Genomic DNA, 19,341 nt, shown 5'->3' on the forward strand with positions numbered 1-19,341 from the left:
CACACAAATATGATGTAGCGTCAACATGTCTTGCCAGTCTGCGCTCCGTGGGTGGCTTGTTGCGGTAGCGCGTGTTTAGCTCGGTGAGCTCCGGGAGCACGGAACGTCGATGGGAAGCTCGGTATCGCGTGCCCTGCTGTGTGCTGGGAATTGCAGAAAGAGCGCGTCTGTTGAGTTTCAACCCTAATGGCCGTGCCACCCGTGTCAGGCGTCCACCCGCCCTCCTCAATCCCAGCCTTTCAGACCGTGCCCTCATCTCATGGCAGTCCACCAGAGGAGGCTGGAGGTGCGAGGCGGCCCGCTCGAAGAGCTGTGGCCATCGCCCGGGAGGCCATCAAATCACATTGACGGCATTTACATCTTCGTTCCAGCAGCACGCTGGAACCATTGCTTATGAGCTCACAACAGCACGAACCACCATGTTGCCTATGACTTCAAATCAGTCTCATTTTGGTGTCGAAATATCCAATTCCTAATTCTCTTTTGTTTTGACAGTAAACTTCGACCGACACATAAACAGCCTGAGGCAAGCATGCTGTGCCTCTTATTCGTAGTCTTCTTTTCCTCAAAGTGATGTTATCTGACAGTCTCCCCTTTCTTAATCGTGAGAGAGCGGTAACGGTAACGGCCGCTAAGGAATATTTAAAAAGTGTACGTTTGAATGTCTGTAAAGTATGTGGGAGGGTTTCTTTTTTGTATGGTCTCCCGATCATATCGTGAGTAGATCTGGAACTTATGATTTGCACTTGGGAAAGAAATCCAAAGTAGTGACTGCTTCGTGTTCTGCCACATATCGGAGCCTATTTGCAAGGAGAAGAGGGTGTGAACTCGAAGCTGCGAGGTCCGCAGCTGGGGTGGGCCTGAAGGAACTCCCATTGTCCAGAAAGCGACAGTCGCTCCCACAGCGAGCCGAGTGGCAAACGCACACCAACGGCCGGCCGGGCCCGACTAAAAGGAATTTTGTTGTGCAATGAATCTCCTCAAAACCACTGCGCATACACAACTCATTACCCCCAATAGCGCAATAAAAGGGAGGCCAACATCTACTTCTCGCATCGGGAGATTGGATTTGCAAAGCACGGCCGACGGCTCAAATGTTCTAACGTGGCAGTTAGGCCGAGAAAGTTGAAACTCAGCTAGTGCAGGCAGCCGGCCGGCCATGGGAGAGAGGATCAAAGCGGAGCCACGGAGTTAACGGACGCTGGAACTTTAAGCCCTGGAGTCTTCCTTCTCCTTCTAATAAAACAGCCACGGCCTCTTGCTGAGCGACGGGAGGTTTTTACCAGCATGTCTTCAAATTTCCACTTTTGGCAGCGGCCCGCTTTATTGTTCCGTGATTGACTTCGATGAAGTGGGCTAAATGCTCCGTAGCCCTGCTTTAGTTTGAGAAGAACAAGACGAAACGAAGGAGAAAAGCTTTTAGGACGAGTTCAAGTCACAACTGGCACGTGTACCCCCTTCCACTCGAAACATCATGGGACATTTTTCCCCGGCAGCAGCAGCAGTATTTACTGGATGTGAATGTTTTCCTTCCAAAACGACTTTGTTGACCAGGAGAGGAATCTGCATTTGTTTCTCCCACTCCCTCCGTCAACACGTTAGCCACCCGCGAACAAAACCGCAGACACCCACTTACCCGCCTGCTCCGAGGCACATTCAATATTTACTTAAGGAAAAGGTGTGAATAGCTAATTGCAAAAGTTCATTGCAATTTGCCGCCGGTTGTTGGTTTGATTTGCTCACAGCGGCATCTTTAATGTTATATATACACTGTGGGGGTTTTTGACAAAAATATGCCACTCAAGCACACAAAATTACAATTTTCTGCTTTTGCTTTGGGTTTCGTAACACTAATAAGGCACATTCAATAGGATTCTTTTTTTTACCCAACAATTTGAAAGAGTTTAATGTCTTTCATTAAAAAAGGATCGAGATTTACAGCACAGTCGATGACATTAAATGGTTTGAAAATAAAATCTTCAATTCTCTGTATGTGTCGCTGCTGTGTGTGTGTGTTAAAGTAGGAGGTTTTTGAAGGTTTACAATTACAGTAACATATATGCTAATTCCGGTTAGCCTGTCTATGGCGTTTTGTATTTTATCTTAGAATAAAGCTAGTTAGACGAAATAATACGGTTTGGGTGAACATTTTGGTGTTTAAATATACTATGTTTAATTCTCCTATGTCATCGGCTCAGTTTGTATGTATTGCTTCTCTGTGTCTGCTAAAGTAGCGGTTGTTTGAAGAGTTACAATTAAATTAACGTAACATCTATGCTAATGTCAGTCTTTGCCATTTCGGATTTTTTTGTTTGCAGACTTTCAACAAAGTGTATGTTAACGAATTTAAGTGTGTTTAAAATGTGTGGGAGGAGTAAAACTAGCAACAACAAAACATATCTTATGGCCACTAGGATGTGAATTTGCACCTATCGCAGGTGGTTCTGCAATAAACAGAGGTCGACTGTGAGCACTGACTGACCTGCAGCAGCAGCCTCTCGAAGGCCAGGCAGGCGTCCCAGCGGGGTAACAGGGGGTGTCGGAGGGTCTGCGCCGTGGCCAGGCCCAGCTGGAGTACCCCGCAGTGACTCTCCAGCGCCCCCGCCTCGCCTCGGAACGGCCGCGCGTAGGAGCGCAGCTGCTCCGGGGTCACGCGGCCTTGAGAGGGCGAGGGAGAAGACGGCGTTATCGCCGCAACATATACATAATCCGCAACTTTGTGGCTTGAAAATAAACACAGAGGCAAAAGTATGGAGAGGACACACAAATCGGGTAATGTATCCTGATGGGAACGGCGGCGTGTGGTGACAGTGCAAACACGACGCACAAGTGAGTCCGCACAATGCCAAGGTGCACTAATAAGAGTGTGACTAATACGTATGAAGCTGAGCTGCTTTTGGATTATTTACAGAGAGTCCCGTGAAGACACGCAGGGACACGGGAAAGCGAGACGAGGGGATGGACGGCGAGGCCTGGCGGTACGAGGACGGGGGCACGAAGTAACCCCCCCCCCCGTAACGACCACATCTTCATGTTGATGCTCTGAACCAGCACCAGATGTGGGAGTATTTCCTGTTGGACTCGGGCGGCCAGTGTTTTCTTTAACGGGGCCAAACGCATGCAGCGCCAGAAGAACACATGGAGAAGAACCTTCTAGAAAGCTGAATATATGCAGGGAGACATAGCTCTTCAGCCACCGTTAGGGTTGGTCTCTTTGACCATATGCAGATATCGCCCACATATTCACTGTTCAATCGTCGCAAATTCACCTTTTTGCGACGGCACCAAAGCTCTGACTTCAAAAGAAAGTACAGTAACAGTTTGGCTCTAAGAAGGTATATCATACATGAAAAAAAAGCCTCTCTAACGATAATTAGCCATTAGAATAATTAGCAGCAATTCAGTTCGCCGTTTGTAAAATTCCAAAGAGGAAACAGCATTTTCAAAAATGTCAAGCACCTGTGGGAACCCGGAATACATGACATTTTTGATTACGCGGGCCAGAGAGAATACTTCCATTTCCTGGACCTAAATGGGAGCATAATTACAAAACTAAATCATTTTAAGGCAAACTGACAGAAAAACACACTTTCCACTGAAACAATCTGTGTGCTTTGAGGCCAAATACGGGCGTCTACAAAAGGTAAGGTCACGTTTTGTGCTGAAATTAAAGCATTTTCACATAATAAGCTTCAGTGCGAGAGCCTGAAAAGCTCTATTGTGAATATATCCCACCGTTTAAAAAAAAAAAAAAAAAAAAAACCTCCTTGGCAGCGTACACCTTTCTGCTTCACCGGCCTGCCTTGATGTGCCAACCATAATTCAAGCACAGAAATGCATCCAGTGCCAGGGCCAAGCAAAACTCCAGCGGCTAATGGACGACTAAAACGCTGCGCTGTGTGTCGAATGGAATCAACCTTTAATGGCGAGGCCCCCGCCGACGTGTGCAAAACTTGCCGTTATCAAAGAGCTCGCACTGAACCGTCGCTCTTATCTATGCTAACGAACGTTCCGGGCAAATCATTTCGGGCCGACTTTCAAAGAAAGTATCGAGGTTTTAGAAAAAACAGAACCGGGGAAAGATCGAACTTGCCGTCTCAATTAGCTACACTAGCTAATAAGGAACATAGCACACTAGAATCTTGTACTTCAGATAAATGAATGTAAAAAAATTGGCGCGTCATGATTAATGAATAATTGTGGCTCCTTCTTGTATGTGTGACTTGGCCACTTGGTGGCAGTATAATACAGTCATGCAGACACCAAGGAAGAAGAGTTTCACAACTACTAAAACTGACTTACTACCGGCAGTACCTAACATTAGTCATTTTTCATAGAGAATAAAGAATAGGACAGTGTTGTTATATTTTATGTCTACATGACTTGCTGCACCATTTCTGTTCAAATATCCGTCGCTTAAAGGATTATAACACCGCCACCTAAATGTTATTCGTTAGCCTGTCTATGGCGAGTAACATTATGTGTTTGCATTAAGGTAGCAAAATGTGATTGTTTTAAATACACAATGTGTCATTCTTTTTGTTTGATGTTTAGTTTGACAGTAAACTCCAAGTGGGAGTGGCAGTGAACAGCTCGAATCCTCTTTTTGGAAGAGTTCTTCACCATCTGCCAAACTACTGCTTGTTGTGAAGTGAGTCGAGTTCACTGCCACCAGAAGTGCGCTCGAATCTCAAATATTTGCTCCGAAGTCAAAGCAAAAGAAAAACACGACGGACAACGGCTCGTATTTCGAAATACTCGTAAGTCGGGTCACTCGTATCTCAAGACACCACTGTACATAACGCTTCATACTTTTTTTTCATAACATTTTTGGTTTGTACATTAATGTGTGAAAAGGGTTTAGCACAAGGTTTTATTTGTAAGTAGGGATAGGCACCACAATTCACGAATCGCGTCAACAAGTAATTCTAAAACAAAAACATGAAAATGAGAATGTAAAGAAATACAAATGTGATGTTTTATAAAGTCAAATTACTGTATGTACTGTAGTATCTGCGTGTTGATTGTGTTCCTTTAAGGGACGAGGCCGAGTGAGTGACTGCAGGAGTTGGGAGTCGGGTTGGCCGTGAGCATCTGGGCGTGAGTTGTGGCCTACGGCAGCTCCCCGTGAGTGTTCTCATTCTCTATCGTCTGTTTGACTGTTTGTCCCGTTCAATAAACGGCTGAAAGCGCATAGAGCGCTGTGGTACACCTTGCCCACGTGCAAGAGCGTTACAGTACAGCATAACGGTAGCTTCAATGTTGGCACGTAACACCGAGCAAAGAAAATGACCGAGCGACGGCTCATAACATAAAACAAATCAGTAGGTCAATGAATCGGTGTATTGGGCTATAAATAAGTGGATGTGCAGCCTCCGATCAAAGTCTTGAGGGATGCAAAAAAGGGCAGAAGTACAAGCGAGGATTTAGTCCAGCTACTTGAAGACGACTGTAGGTGAGCAAGGGGCGAGTTCGGGGCTAAGCGATGTCGGCTGTTTGCGTGCGGGGGGGGGGATTGCGGCCTACCCGAGTGGCCGGACAGCCTCGTAAGTAACTCTCTCTGGGGGACATCGGGAACAAATGAGGAAAGAGCGGAGAATTCGAAATGTTCTGCGCGCATGCCTGTCGAGGCCCCTTTCAAAGCTGTAATATGCGTGATTGGAGATCAAAAGAGGGCCGCGTGGATACAGTTCTTCAGAGTTCTGTGTTTTGGCTTTTGTTTGGGATTAAGAAATGACTTTTCATCATTAGAGTCATTTTGCAAATGAGCAACAGCACCACCCTCAATTCAAGAGAGAGAGAGAATTGTAAAGTACGCGCAAGCTCGCAAAGAGAGCATGAACTGGATCACACATCAATTACAGTTGTTAAGCAGAAATGTGCACGTCGCACTTTACGAAAAAGAAGAAAAACGATTGATGTTGCATTTTACTTTCGACAATACAAAAATATTTATGCTGCACATTCCTAAAAAGAAGACCAAATACTGATGTTGCACTTCCGTAAAAAGACGGTATTGATGTTGCATCTTCAAAGGAAATGATTAAGATTGATTTATTTACATATGCACATATTTTGGGTTTACTTTCCATCTGTTTATTTCAGATTTGTATTTTATTTTAAATGTCATTACATCTGTTTACACAAAAGAACAAGGCATTTTTATGTGTTGCATTTTGTTCTCTTACTTCTTACCCTGACCTTATTGTTACTAATGTACTGAACTGTGATTTTTGGCGTACCGTTACACCCCTAATAATTCCAAAAGATAATACAAGCGCAAACAGATACGGACGTATGGATAAATGACGATATAGCTGTTCCAGAAAAGTTCCCAAAAGCAATAGACACAACTCCATCCACACACAAATGCGCGCACACGTTCAACACAGCGGGGGAATTTCATCATCCGATTGTGCAGTGAGAAAGCTGACAGGTCAAGCGGAGGCTCTGAGAAAGGGATTATTTCCCCGTTCTCTCGGCGGATGATCTTATCCTGTCGAAACGACAACGAGCCGAGTTGGGCTGCAGTGGATGTGAGAATGTTGGCGTACTGTGTAGTGACTTGGATTGATGGAGGTTTGTTTTTTTGGGGGGGATAACTGTATAGCTCTATGACTGATGATGCTACAAAACATCTAAGAGGACTTAGTATTCCGACCCTTTGCTGTGACACTCGTATATTGAACTCGGGTGCGGTCCATTTCTTCTGATTATCCTTGAGATGGTCCTACACCTTCATTGGAGTCCAGCTGTGTTTGATGATACTGATTGGACTTGATGAGGAAAGCCACACCCCTGTCTAGAGAAGACCTCCTAACAGCTCACTTGCTCATGTCAGAGCAAATGAGAATCATGAGGTCAAAGGAACTGCCTGAAGAGCTCAGAGACAGAACTGTGGCAAGGCACAGATCTGGCCAAGGATACAAAAAAAAAAATGTCTGCTGCACTTAAGGTTCCTAAGAGCACAGTGGCCTCCATAATCCTGACATGGAAGACGTTTGGGACGACCGGAACCCTTCCTAAAGCTGGCCACCCGGATAAAAGAGTAAATTAAGTTACAAGTTTCGATGCGGAATGAATGATACATAAGTCGAGGCACCACTGTAGTTCGACGTAATAAAGAATGCTTCTTCATTGACGCGGACATTCACGCACATTAAGTGCGGCAAAACTGGACCGGTTAATCTTGTATTATTATTCTGCTCCTCGCCCGAAAGGAGATTTGTGTCAGATGTAAATCGACTTTTAAACGGCCAGTTTCACCCTGAGGTTAGCGTCTGTTGGCATCTTACACCGGCGGCCTGCCACCTCATTGATCGGTGTTAAATGTTCGGATCGACCACAAATTGCGCCGTTAAGCACAAACGTGTGAAAGAAAAACCACCGTGTGTGTACAAAAAAAGCTCGGCAGTGTGTGTGTGTGTGCGTGTCCCCTCCAAACAAATCACACAACCTGCTTGTTACCCGACACTTTTTTTTACTTCACACATTACAGGAGCTGAGGGACCAAAGAGCGCCCTGCCCATTTTTGTGCCAGATGCTAAATTCACGCTAAGTCTGAATTTGTGTGCTGTGTGATCATCAGTCATGCAATGTGAGTCAGAAGGTTGCATAAAGGTGAACATGCACGGTGGGACTCATAGACCTGTGTGTGTGTGTGTGTGTGTGTGTGTGAGTTGACTTTCTTTTTGCATGCCAACACAGATTTTCATCCCTCGCCTCGGCCTCCTTTGCTTCATTAACAAAGAAAAAATGTTTGCAAACGTACATGCATGCATGCGTGCGTGCGTGTCTGTGTGTGTTTGCGCGCGCGCGCGTGCGTGCGTGTCACCGTTCCAACATGTGGTTCACATTTTCTCCGCAGCCACATGTGCAAACACAGAGTCCCAGCAAGGAATTCGACTTTGACTCAGTAGGTGGCGCTACACAGTTGTCATAGGGTGCGACGACCCTTCTCGTGGAGTCAATTAGAATTTTGTACCTGACGAATTCGAACCGGGCAGCACGGCGGTCCGAGTGGTTAGCACGCCTGCCTCACAGTCAAGAGGTTCTAAGTTCAAATCTCGTTTTAGCCACGTAATTTGGCTTCTTCCCACATTTTAAAAATATGCATGTTAGGTTTAGGAAAGACTGTAAATTGTCTAAAGGTGTGAATGTGAGTGTGAATTCCTCAGTGTACCCAGATTCTCTTTCCAAAGTCAGTTTAGGTTGATTTTCAGGTTTTGTTTCTAAATACAGTCAATATGTTTGAGACTGAGAACAATTTAGTACTGAACTGTTGAGATACAGCGGAACTCGTTTTCACCATCTCAGTTGTACAGATTTGTTTTGGGACGGGATGAAAATGGTACACACTTGGGCTTCTGGGAACAGTCGACACTCCACCACTATATTAGGCGCAATTGCTACTTCCTTATTGATAAGAATTGAGCTCCTTTCTACCGCTATAGCATCCAGTCGGCCATCAAGCTATGCCTACACCCTGACAAAAAAATGCATCTTCCCTCAAACGTTACGTGTTATTTAGGATTGAGCGCCTCTGCCGTGTTCCCCCACAGCTCCGACGCTGCACACCAGCCCGTCAGCAGCTAGTTAGTAGCCACCCGCTGTCCGGCGCAACAGCATTGGGGCCCGACCAACTCGCCACGGCTGCGCCCCGCGTGGGCCCTCAAAACAGAGGGGATATTAAAGGGGATAGCTAGCTCGCGAGCTAGCAAGCTAACGAGGCAGCAAGCTCGCCAGTACGGCGTCAGCTCGTGGGCCTCATTTGGTTTCGTGGCGCGTGTGCGTCCGCATCACAGCGACACCCCGATCAGAATAACTCCAGATTAGCAGCTACATTAATGAGGACAAGCGAGCCCTATAGAAAATGGATAGATTGATGGACAAAATCGTACCCATGCTCATCTTGATGGGCAGCTTCTCCTTGCTGGCCGCTTCCACAAGCTGCCGTCGGACCTCCATCACGCCTTCCTTGTGCTTGCCGGTGAGCATGGCCTCCCACAGGGAACGCGCTACAGGCGAGCTGGCAGCAAACAAAACAGAAAAGAAGCATACTAAGCATTGGATGTCTGTTATTTGGGGTGTTCCAGAAGGCTTGGTTCTTTGCCCCATTTTATTCTCCATCTATTTTTCAGGTGTCCAAACTATGGCCCTGGGGCTATTTGCGGCAGACCGTCCATATGCTAAAAAGAAAATGTGTCCCACTCTATTGAGAGAGAGAAGAAAAAAAAAAAAAAGATGGGGGTGCCACCCTACAATCTGACAAAAAAATCCTAACCTACTGAATTTTCCTGTCACTTTAAACAGACTGCTGTGATGTAGCAGTTTTTCCAAAAACGTTTAATATACTGAACTGTGTAATTGCTAGATGGACTGGTTTTAGTGTGTTTAATAAATGAAAATGGAAGAATGTTAAAGTCGCCCTTGTATCCGTAGATATTTCGGTATATGACCCTTGGAGAAAAAAGTTTGGACAACCATGATACCATTTGTACACGTTTTGACCAATTGTGATGTCCATACATACTTTTTCTATCGCGCTTGTCCTCATTGCCCTGGACTGGTCGCCAGCCAATTGCAGCGCACAAAATCATTTGTACTCATGTTTACACCTATGGACAATCTAGAGCACAGGTGTCAAACTCAAGGGCCGGGGGCCAGATCCGGCCCGCCACATCATTTTATGTGGCCCGCGAAAGCAAATCACGTGTGTCAACTTCCATGATTCTTGCTAAAATCTGTTCCAAATGTTTGTATAATATTCATATGTAATAAATAGTAATTAACTATTGTAAGCATGCTTTGCCTCCAAACCCCTTTTACAGTTACTTGAACAATAGTTGAACAAACCATTATCCTTGACTTCTGATTTCAAAACTAGTTATCCATCAATTTGTTGTCTATGTGTAATAATAGGATGAGGCGATTAAACATTGATATGGTTTTACAATCATAATGGCCCTCTGAGGAAAACCGTATCTACAATGTGGCCCGTGACAAAAATGAGTTTGATCTCGAGTCGTCAATGAAGCTAACCTATAGGCGCTTTCACACTGAATTCCCAGTCAAATGGCGAATCAGAGGGGCGCAAATGCAGAGTGCAAAGGCAAATGCAAATGCAAACGCTTTCACGTATTGCACAGATGTGTCGTTTAACGCAGACCCTGCATGGGCAAAATGGATGAGACTGAATTTGTCATTCTGATAGTCGGAGAGCATCGACTCTCCTGTGGGACCACGCACAGGAAAAAGACAGAATTAACACTGACTCAACATTTGGAATGTTCTCTCCATCTGTGTTCATACTGTTGTTGCTGCGGAGAGCAAAGCTCCTCTTGATTGCATCTCTCCCTGGTCTCCTTATCTCCTCGCTTACGGAACACTCTGATCCGCCTCGCTAATGGGACCTTAGCGCAGGGCATATGTGTATGACACGATCAACATCTGGCACAATGAACATCTGGGAATGTTACCTAGGACTGGGCGATTAATCGAAATTTAAGCGTGGTTTCGATTTTGGATTCTAAAAATGTTAAGAAAAAAATCCAAGAACGAACCAAAGTAAAAATGATGAAATGTGCAGCAGCGTGGGTTGTATATACAAGGTCCTGCATTGTAAACGCACCCTGAATGCAGCCTGTGTTGCTGGTGGCAAGCATGTGACGCGATCTTCTGCCTTCCCTGAGCGTGCTTTAAGCTGTTTATTGATGCCCCAGTTGGAGTTTATTGCAAAACTAAACGCACAACAATAAGAATTACACAGATTTCATATTTAAATACAAGACACATCGTTTTAGAAATAGCCAGTTCATGCTATCAGTCAATGGAAAACCCTATTGACGGGCTAGCGAACATTAGCATTAGACCATGGCAGGGATTTTCCTTCAAATAACAAAGATTTACACACAAAGGCCGTAGTGACACATACAGACAGACCATGTAACAATACTCACGGGCATATATTGCTCCTAATCTATGAAAAAAACGAGTTTCATTAAGTTTTCTTCTTCTACTCTCTATGCAGCTTCATGCATTCATCCCACCACACTGCCCCCAAGAGGCCAAGGCGCGTACAGAAGGAACAGCAGATACAGTCAAGACAAATGTTCCCTCTATTTTTAGTTAGCTTTTTTATTTGTATTTTTTAAATATTGTTTGTATGCATTGCTGCTCCATGTGTGTTAAACTAGCATTCATTTGGAGTTTTGTAATTACCGTAACATTTATGCTAATTCCCATTGGCCTGTCTATGGCTTTTTGAAATGATATGCTTGCATAAAGCTAATGGACTTGCGCTCGAAATTATATAGTTTGGTTGAAAATGTTTGTGTTGAATTTTATGCAATGTTATATTCTCTTGATTTATGTGCCGTGAACTGCAACTGGGAGTGATAGTTGAAGCTCGTATGCGTTACCTCTTATTTGGAGAACTGTGCAAGCGAGAGCGTGAGAACAGGCGTTAGTGTTTCCAAATTTGGTCTGTCAGATTTTACCTTTTGCGGGTGGGTCTGAAACGTATCCCCCCCGGTTTGTTCACTGCCCATGTGGTCTTCATAGGCGAAACGCAAGTCCAAAACACACCTGGCAAATCAAAATGAATCTGAAAGGACTCCAAAGAAATCTCATTCAATTGCATTCAAGCATCAATGACATATTTATTGCATTTCTCCTCTTTGATTCCCTCCATTACTGACAGTTTGTTGTTGAGGGAATAAACAAAGACAATTCCCATCTTTTACGCAATATTCCGAGACGGCGGCGAGTGGCGAAAGAAGCGAGCGAAGGTAGATGGAGGGTGGGGGCGCTTGTTGACAAATGCGCTGCCTTTTTTTTTTTTTTTTTTTCTTCGTCATCGTCGTCTTTGTGTTTTCTAACTGCTGCCATGTGTTTAATATCAGATATAATCTGTTCCAGACCTCGGGGCTGGATGAGGAGGAGAGTGGGGGTACCGCATTGGGCTGGCCGCCATCTTTACAGAGGAGTAAAAAAAAAAAAAAATTTTTTTAATGAAAAAAAAAAAAAAAAAAAAAAAAAAAAGAAATGAATAAATAAAAAAAACACCAAACACGACCCAGGCTGTGTAGTCATTGCGAAAAAAGTACACGAATATAAATCAGCTATTTCCCAACAATGTGCATGTTTGTCTAAGTTGTGGGGAATTCCAGACGTTGGTCCATACCGATGACACGATTTCTTTTCTGGAGAACATTTCTTTTCTTTTTTTTTTTTTTTTGAGGGGGCAAATCATGAAGTAACATCCCGCGTGCTTGACGTGTTTGAAATGCTACGCCTTGACTCGACCGCATCCAGGGACGCGTACGTGTGCATCTTCTTCTCTGGCGTGTTTGCAAAACATCTGAGTGTGTGTGTGTGTGTGTGTTCCCAAAGGACCAAAGAAGTGAGTGAAATATGGTTCTCATTTGGCTCTGTGCCCACACACACACATAAACACACACACATCACCCCTTGACGCCTTCCCTGCTGGCCCATTTGGTCAGACAGGGGGCGGGGTTTCGGGTCGAGGTTCATTCTGTTCCTGAACTAGGTGAGCAACTTGGGAACACTGGGGGGGGGGGGGGGGGGGGGGGTGACAATACTGCCTTAAACCGCCTTAAGGGGGCACTCTTGCATTCCTACTCACTTTTTCAGAGATGAGATTGTGTGTGTGAGAGCGTGCGCATGTGAGAGAGCACTATAAAGGTAGCTGAACATCACAGTGTAAAGCAGGCGGCGGAATGAGCAGGCATATTTAAGTGATGAAATAACAGATGACTGTCTGCATGCATTAATGAGTGCGGGGGGGGGGGGGGGTTTCGTTCCTGGAAGTGGAATGAGAAGGCAAAGAAGAATGTTTCTGTTTCCTGTGTGTGTGTGCGTGTATATATTGTATATGTGCAACATTTTTTTTTTTTTTTTAGTACAGTTGAACCTCTAAAAATGTTCGGCCTCCGATTTGGGAACAAGTTTACAAAAACTGCCTCTGTGAAAAACACAAACATACGTAAGTGATGACATATGGCCGTAATACTGGAAGAAGTGGCGCAACAATGCCACCCAAAAAAAAAAAAAAAAAAAAAAAACGAAGACAAAGGTATGTGGAGCGTTAGGGTGCACTCGCACAAAGCAATTCGTACCGAATTCAAGCAAAGTGGACACTTCCAGCTCATATGCAGCATTGTTTGAGTGGTCCTTAGTGTTAGTGGGTTTGGGTTAGAAGTAGGATTAGGCTTGGGTTTAGGGTGAGGCTCCATGCCGTGATCAAGCACAGTTGACACCTAAAATCCGGATGGTTTGACTAGTACTTAGGCTTATGGGTATGGGTAAGGTGTTGGGGTTAGGGTTCGGGATAGCTTCAGGGGTTTGGGTTAAGGTTAGGGGCAAGCTCCATGTTGAGCTCAAACTTTGTATTGTTTGACTCGTACTTGGGGTTAGGGTAAGGATTATGGGTTAGATAGAGTGCGCGGTTAGGTGTAGGGGGAGGCTCCGTGAGGTTCTCAAGGAGTTGAGTTGTTTGAGTTAGGGTTGGGCTCCTTGCTGTTATTAAGCACAGTTGACACCTAAAGTCTGCATCATTTGACTAGTAGTTCTGATTATGGTTTAGCATGATGGTGAGGCTGCGTCCCCCGCTCAATCACAATTGACCAAAAGTCCGTATAGATTGACTAATACTTAGATTAGGACACACCTGTTGGTCAAATGTTCCAGAAGGGTTTTTCCTGACGGCAAAAGCGGTCGATTTCTTTTGTCTCTTATCGAGAGACAACACACACCCGGTGAGAATGTCCGTTGCTCGAGCGCAGTACGGGACAACAGAACCACCTCGAGGGTGCTCTAAAATCCAAGTTTGATCCTGGCTAGAGACAGTTGTACTTTTATGGACATTCGCTTGAATGCCGACGACTGTACGACAGGAGAGGCTTTCGGACTGTCTTCATTTATGTATGACGCACTCTTGTACTTGCATGCAAAGTTCATGTCATGATTCATGAGTGAGTCACACCGCATAAATACCATCCCAAAACCCTCGGCGGCATGAGATTCAAATTTCTTGTAGGGGTCCATTAGTTTTTACTTTCCCGCTCACCTCTAACTCAATAAATGTTTTCTGTTTGGCTGAGCTTTCTGCCGCAGCTGTAACACACAATTAAGTTTCCGGCGTTTTCTTTGTAACAGGCAACAGAACACAACAAAAAAACAAGGTCCAATAAAAACCATAGGGGGAACCGCAACTGGAGTGAGAACATGTGTTTGTGGGAGTCCTGTCCAAAAACAACACAGCTTTGACGTCGCCTTTCATTTCAGACAGTTGTTGACCTGTCTGTTGTTGACAGCTGGGAAAGTTCAGAGCACGGCGCTTAAATCCTTCACTTTTCAGGGCGCTTTGGAGCGTGTCAGCACCTACGTACGTCGCACCTCCCGAATCCTGACCCGAGTGCATGTGAATCAATGCAAATTCAATACAACCGACTGTGCAGCAAATGTTCCGGATGAAGTTTGTGCAACAGAAGTGTCACGAGAGGGAGACGAGAGGCAGAACCCCGGCCTTGAGTGTCTGTGTGTCCTGGCGAGAGCGACAGAAAAATGACCGAGCGGATTTATGGAGGGGGGGAGGGGGCTGGAGCAGGAAGTGAAGAGGAGGAGGAGGGGGGAGACACGACTACAAATAAAACAAACGCAATGAACGGGCCCTCGTTCCACCTTTTTCACGGCGAGTCCTCGAAAGGATCATCAAACCAAACACTGATGCCAAGCTTTTCCCACAATGGTGCTTTTCCAGGACCCTTTTCCGCGACCCTTGTGAGGATGAGCGGCAGGGAATATAAACGAATGAATGAATGAATGAATGAAGGAATGTCCACCCAAGTTCATTTCAATCGGTGAAATTGCTGTCAGTGGCTTATTTTTTTCCAAATGCTCGAAATGATCACCAAACTTTGACGGCAAAATTCGCCCAAATTAGGTGTAGGAAAACAATCTTGACAATTTAGCGTCGCCCATCTTGCGAGGATACCTGCTTCCTATTGGCCCTCATTTAGGCAAACTTTCTAGTGGCAGTTTGCCAAAGTATGAGCCTTGGAACTCGCCCGAGATGGCTGCTTCAAACTAAAACGTCTGACTTCCTGTTCAATTTCGAGTACGTATGTCTGCATCCTGTTATGATAGAAATGTCCGTTGAACTTCATGTCGATCGGTGAAACTGGTGCAGGGGTCTAACTTCCTTTGGCGTGAGTCATCACGAACCTTGAAAAATAGACCTCTTCCCAAGGATACGTGAGCCAGAGATGGCAAGTTGGCAACCATGTCTTTTGATCAGGCAGTATCGTCACCACCAGCAATTCTCCTTGTTGTTTGGTGAGTCTGCAGGCGTCGCAGTTTTTTTTAGGTCCACAAGACGAGGCGCTATCTGCCGGTCGTTTGAAACTTGCCAGACTTCTCGATGTTGTTGGAACAATAGAGTCTTTGCACGCAGCGGCAAAAGTTGTAGTAGCAGTAGTACTGCATAAGCGCACGCAAAAGTTTAGGAAAAAGGCGATTCATTTTAAAGTTGCGAGCCTAAACAGGGACACCTACTACAAAAGCACGTGAACAGTCTGAGATTCATTCTAGTGCAGAGTCATACCGCATGTGTTACACAAGTCCCCTGGATTGCGTAGAAAAGTAGCACAGACCGTCGTACACAGCGAACCCCGCTGGAGACGCAATACGTGAAAATCCGCAACACAGAAAGCCCATATAAAAACGTTTTTTAAATCGTTTTACCCTTCCCACATGGTTTAAAAATGTACCACCTTAATAAAAAACTACATTTTTGAAAGTATTCTTTAACACCCGTCTTGCTCACATCGCTCTCCAAACAAGAGGCAGGGCGCTAGCTTCAACTTCATTGGACACTCCAACTTGAAGTTTACCGTAAAACTAACAACAAAGGGGAATTAAACATTGTCTATATTCAAACACCAAAATGGTCAATCAAACCCAATAATTTCATCTAACGGAGGTCCGCTAGCTTAATGCTAACATAACAGGCAAAACACCATAGACGAGCTCACGAGAAATAGCATAGATGTGACGGTCATTGTCAAACTTCAAGCAACTTTCCGGCTTTGACGCGCATGGAGCAGCAACACGTACGAACAGAGCAGCTTTTCTGTCTACTCTGCGGGAACAACTACGACTCCTTTATGGACCTTCTCTGGCTTTTCTTCTTGCTTCTTAATTACCTTGCATCTCTGTCAGTCGACCTCAACTGCTGTCTGGCACATTGCGATACAAAGTGGTACTATACCGAAGGCATGAGAAACTCAATTCCACCAGTAAAACCCCGTAAAAAAAATACAAATACAAATAAAACAAAGGGGCGACCGACGGGCCGCGATACAGCCATCCGTCCGTCCGTCCATCCATTCTCAGCACCGCTTATCCTCACGAGGGTCACGGGTGTGCTGGAGCCTACCCCAGCTGATTGTAGCGATCCATTGTAAATGCAAATAAATGCTACGATCAATGTCAATACAAATACTAAATGAAGAGAAGAACGCTTCATTGTAAGTACTACGGAGGAAGTTAGACGAGGGCTTTTAGCATTTCAAATGAAAGGCGCGAAACAGCGTGGGCTCTTGGAAAGAGCTGGGCATAAGGATCGGAAGTGTTATCTGGGCGGATGTTTGAGCATCGTGTTTCTGAATAAATGGGCAGCGTCCTTTGGTGGAAACGCAATAAAAGAGCATCAAACGGACACAAAAAATAAAAGGCTCGATTATCTCGTGCTCGGCAGAAACAAGCTGTTCAGGTGAGAGTCGGCCACTGGCTTCACACGTGGCGAACATCCTCAGCACGTGAGGAGACCAACATCAGGACGGCGAAGACGTCCATCTTGTCTGTAGTTTAGATCAGTCTTATCTGCAAGTGAAGCCGTCGCTGTTGATTCAATCCCTGTTATAAAATCTTAAAAGCTAAAAAAGAAAAAAAACAAACTGGCATGGGTTCTCTGTTGATACGATAAAGGGAGGATTTTATAATTAAACTGCACTATTTCTGTTTTCATACTTCAATCACATAAGGGAAGCTAAAAATAATAAAGCGATTCTGTCAAAGGGACGGCAAATCACAGCTTGAAAATGACGCGGTGGGATGGGACATGACAACCTTCAGTCGACTGTCGTGTTTCACAAACTTCATTCAGCCAATTCACACAGTATTTTACATCGGAAGAATCGCGCAGCACACCACCAAACCAAAACATCACAAAATGTATAAAGAGTGGTGGCGCCTGGAGATACGAGTGAGTTTTCGAGTTACGATCCGTCGCTTGGTTGTTTTCTTGCCTTGAAACAATGGAGCACCGAAGGGACTGCGATCCCCTCGCGTGTGGGCAAGGCGGGTTACAGTCGCCTATGCACTCTCAGCTGTTGGAACAACCAGTCAAACAAACCTGCTGTAGACCACAACTCGAACCCAGACGCTCACACGCAGACCGAGTTCCTGATGTGACTCGCGAGGCTACGCCCCTTAAAGACACGCACGCATCCAACACACGGATTTGGACTTAGACTGGCTATACTTTCTTAAAAAGAAGACAACTTTTGACATTGCAGTTTCCGAAAAGGAAGACAAACTATTGATATTACACTTATTTACATTCTCTTTTATTACATTTTGATACATTTTCCTTTGATAAAAACCACACCAAAACAATTTGGTGTTTTTTAGCGGGCTGGAAAAGATAAATGGTATTTCAATACATTTCAGATGTTTTGAGAAATGAGTAAATCGCTGACATGATCTCATTATCCGATCGGTTTCCCATTTTGTTGGGTTCTGTGTAATAGGCAAGTGCCAATAAATAGCAGATTTTCTATTGTTGCTCTAATGTGTCTTCTTTTGTTTTTTTTTTTGTGAGAGACTTCAACTTTGGATTGCGTAGCATAGAATGACTGTGGCCCGTTTCCTTCACCTCTGTGAGTTTGTCTGTCATTAGCACGTCTACCTCTTCTTTACATGCCGCCAGTACTGCATTTCTTGTTTTTTTTTTCTCACCCAAGCTCGCGCACCCCAGCGTGGGACAGAAAGAGGTATTTTTCACCCGGTGCAATATGCCAGGCACATTTGAGGGAGATGGCAGCCTCACCGCGTGTAGGGTGCGGTCGGATACGCGGAACCAGATCTCCACCTCGGCCACCCATGCGCTCACACACACACACACACACATACGCACACACGCACGCACACACTCCCCCAACGGGATCAAGGTCCGAGGAGGAGCCAGGATTTGGGAAACTCTGTGCCCTCTTCAAATGGGATTCAAACGCACCACACAGGGCGAGGAAAGGATTTTCGGAGCCAAGCACAGCACAGACATGGCGGCAAAGGTAGCCGACCACAAACCTTCACTTCACATTGCACACGTTTATTAAACTCTGCACTCTGGGTTTATTCAACAGCTCAGGAAATGTGAGAGAAGGTGCGCAGAGACTCGGCGGCGGGAGTACGAGAACCGCAAAGTTAAAGGCGGGGTTGGCAGGCTCCTAACTATCCCCCGGCAGGTTACAGACAAAAACAATATGACAGTAATTGCAAAGTAAGTGTGGAGTATGCCCACCACCCGGCGAGTATTTGGGGACGGAGGCCACGCTAATCTACGCAAAATAACCTGGAATCACCCGAAGGAAATATCATGCTACGCTAACCTAACATTGAAAGCTTTGAGGTGCTTTGCGCAATAGCAACAACATAAAACCCTCCATCAAAACACAGCGTGGTTTAAAAATAACCGGACAGATCATACCGTAGGTGTGTCAACATCCAGTGGGAGGAAACGCTTCATGGAGACCACGACTGGCTTTAATAATGCGCGGCAGTCCATACGTTTTTGTTCTTACTTTTGCAGAGTGTAGACTTAAGGCCGAGCAGCAGTGCCAGAGAGTTGTTGATTTCTTACACCTAGCAAAGCCACGAATGCAGACAAAATATTGCACAATACTGAACGGTTTCATTTTCGACTTTTTTAGGAAAGTCCAATATTAATAGGAAAGTTTAACATCAATACTATGTCCTTTTTTGAGGAAAGAGCAAAATGTCTTCATGTAACATGCATAGTTGACCTTCTCTTGAGGGAAGTGCAACATCAATTTTGTCTTCATTTTCAGAAAGTGCAACATCCATTGTTTGTCTTCCAGTTGGGAAAGGGCAAGATCAGTAGTTTGTCATCTTTTCAGGGAAGTGCAACATCAAATATTTCTCTTCCTTTTTGGAACGTGCTACATCTACAGCGTGCCTTCTTTTAAGTAGAGTGCAACAACAAGAATTTGTTTTTTTAATCTTAGGAAAGAAAGTACA

General features: G+C 44.9%; 1 protein-coding gene across 3 annotated transcripts in view; it reads right to left on the reverse strand.

Moving 5' to 3' along the window:
* scfd2 (sec1 family domain containing 2) overlaps positions 1–19,341 on the reverse strand; it is a 102,139-nt gene that overhangs the window by 76,008 nt on the left and 6,790 nt on the right. For 2 of the 3 annotated variants that reach the window (XM_061778349.1, XM_061778348.1), the window contains exons 4-5: positions 8,901–9,028; positions 2,483–2,658 (exon numbers count right to left, since the gene is read on the reverse strand). In XM_061778349.1, coding sequence (XP_061634333.1) covers positions 2,483–2,658; positions 8,901–9,028 — 304 coding nt within the window. Of the gene's footprint in view, positions 1–2,482; positions 2,659–8,900; positions 9,029–11,498; positions 11,587–19,341 lie in introns of all 3 variants that reach the window. The other variant, XM_061778350.1, reaches the window with a different exon arrangement.

Source organism: Phyllopteryx taeniolatus, chromosome 7 (assembly GCF_024500385.1).
Source record: "Phyllopteryx taeniolatus isolate TA_2022b chromosome 7, UOR_Ptae_1.2, whole genome shotgun sequence".
Lineage (NCBI taxonomy): Eukaryota > Metazoa > Chordata > Actinopteri > Syngnathiformes > Syngnathidae > Phyllopteryx > Phyllopteryx taeniolatus.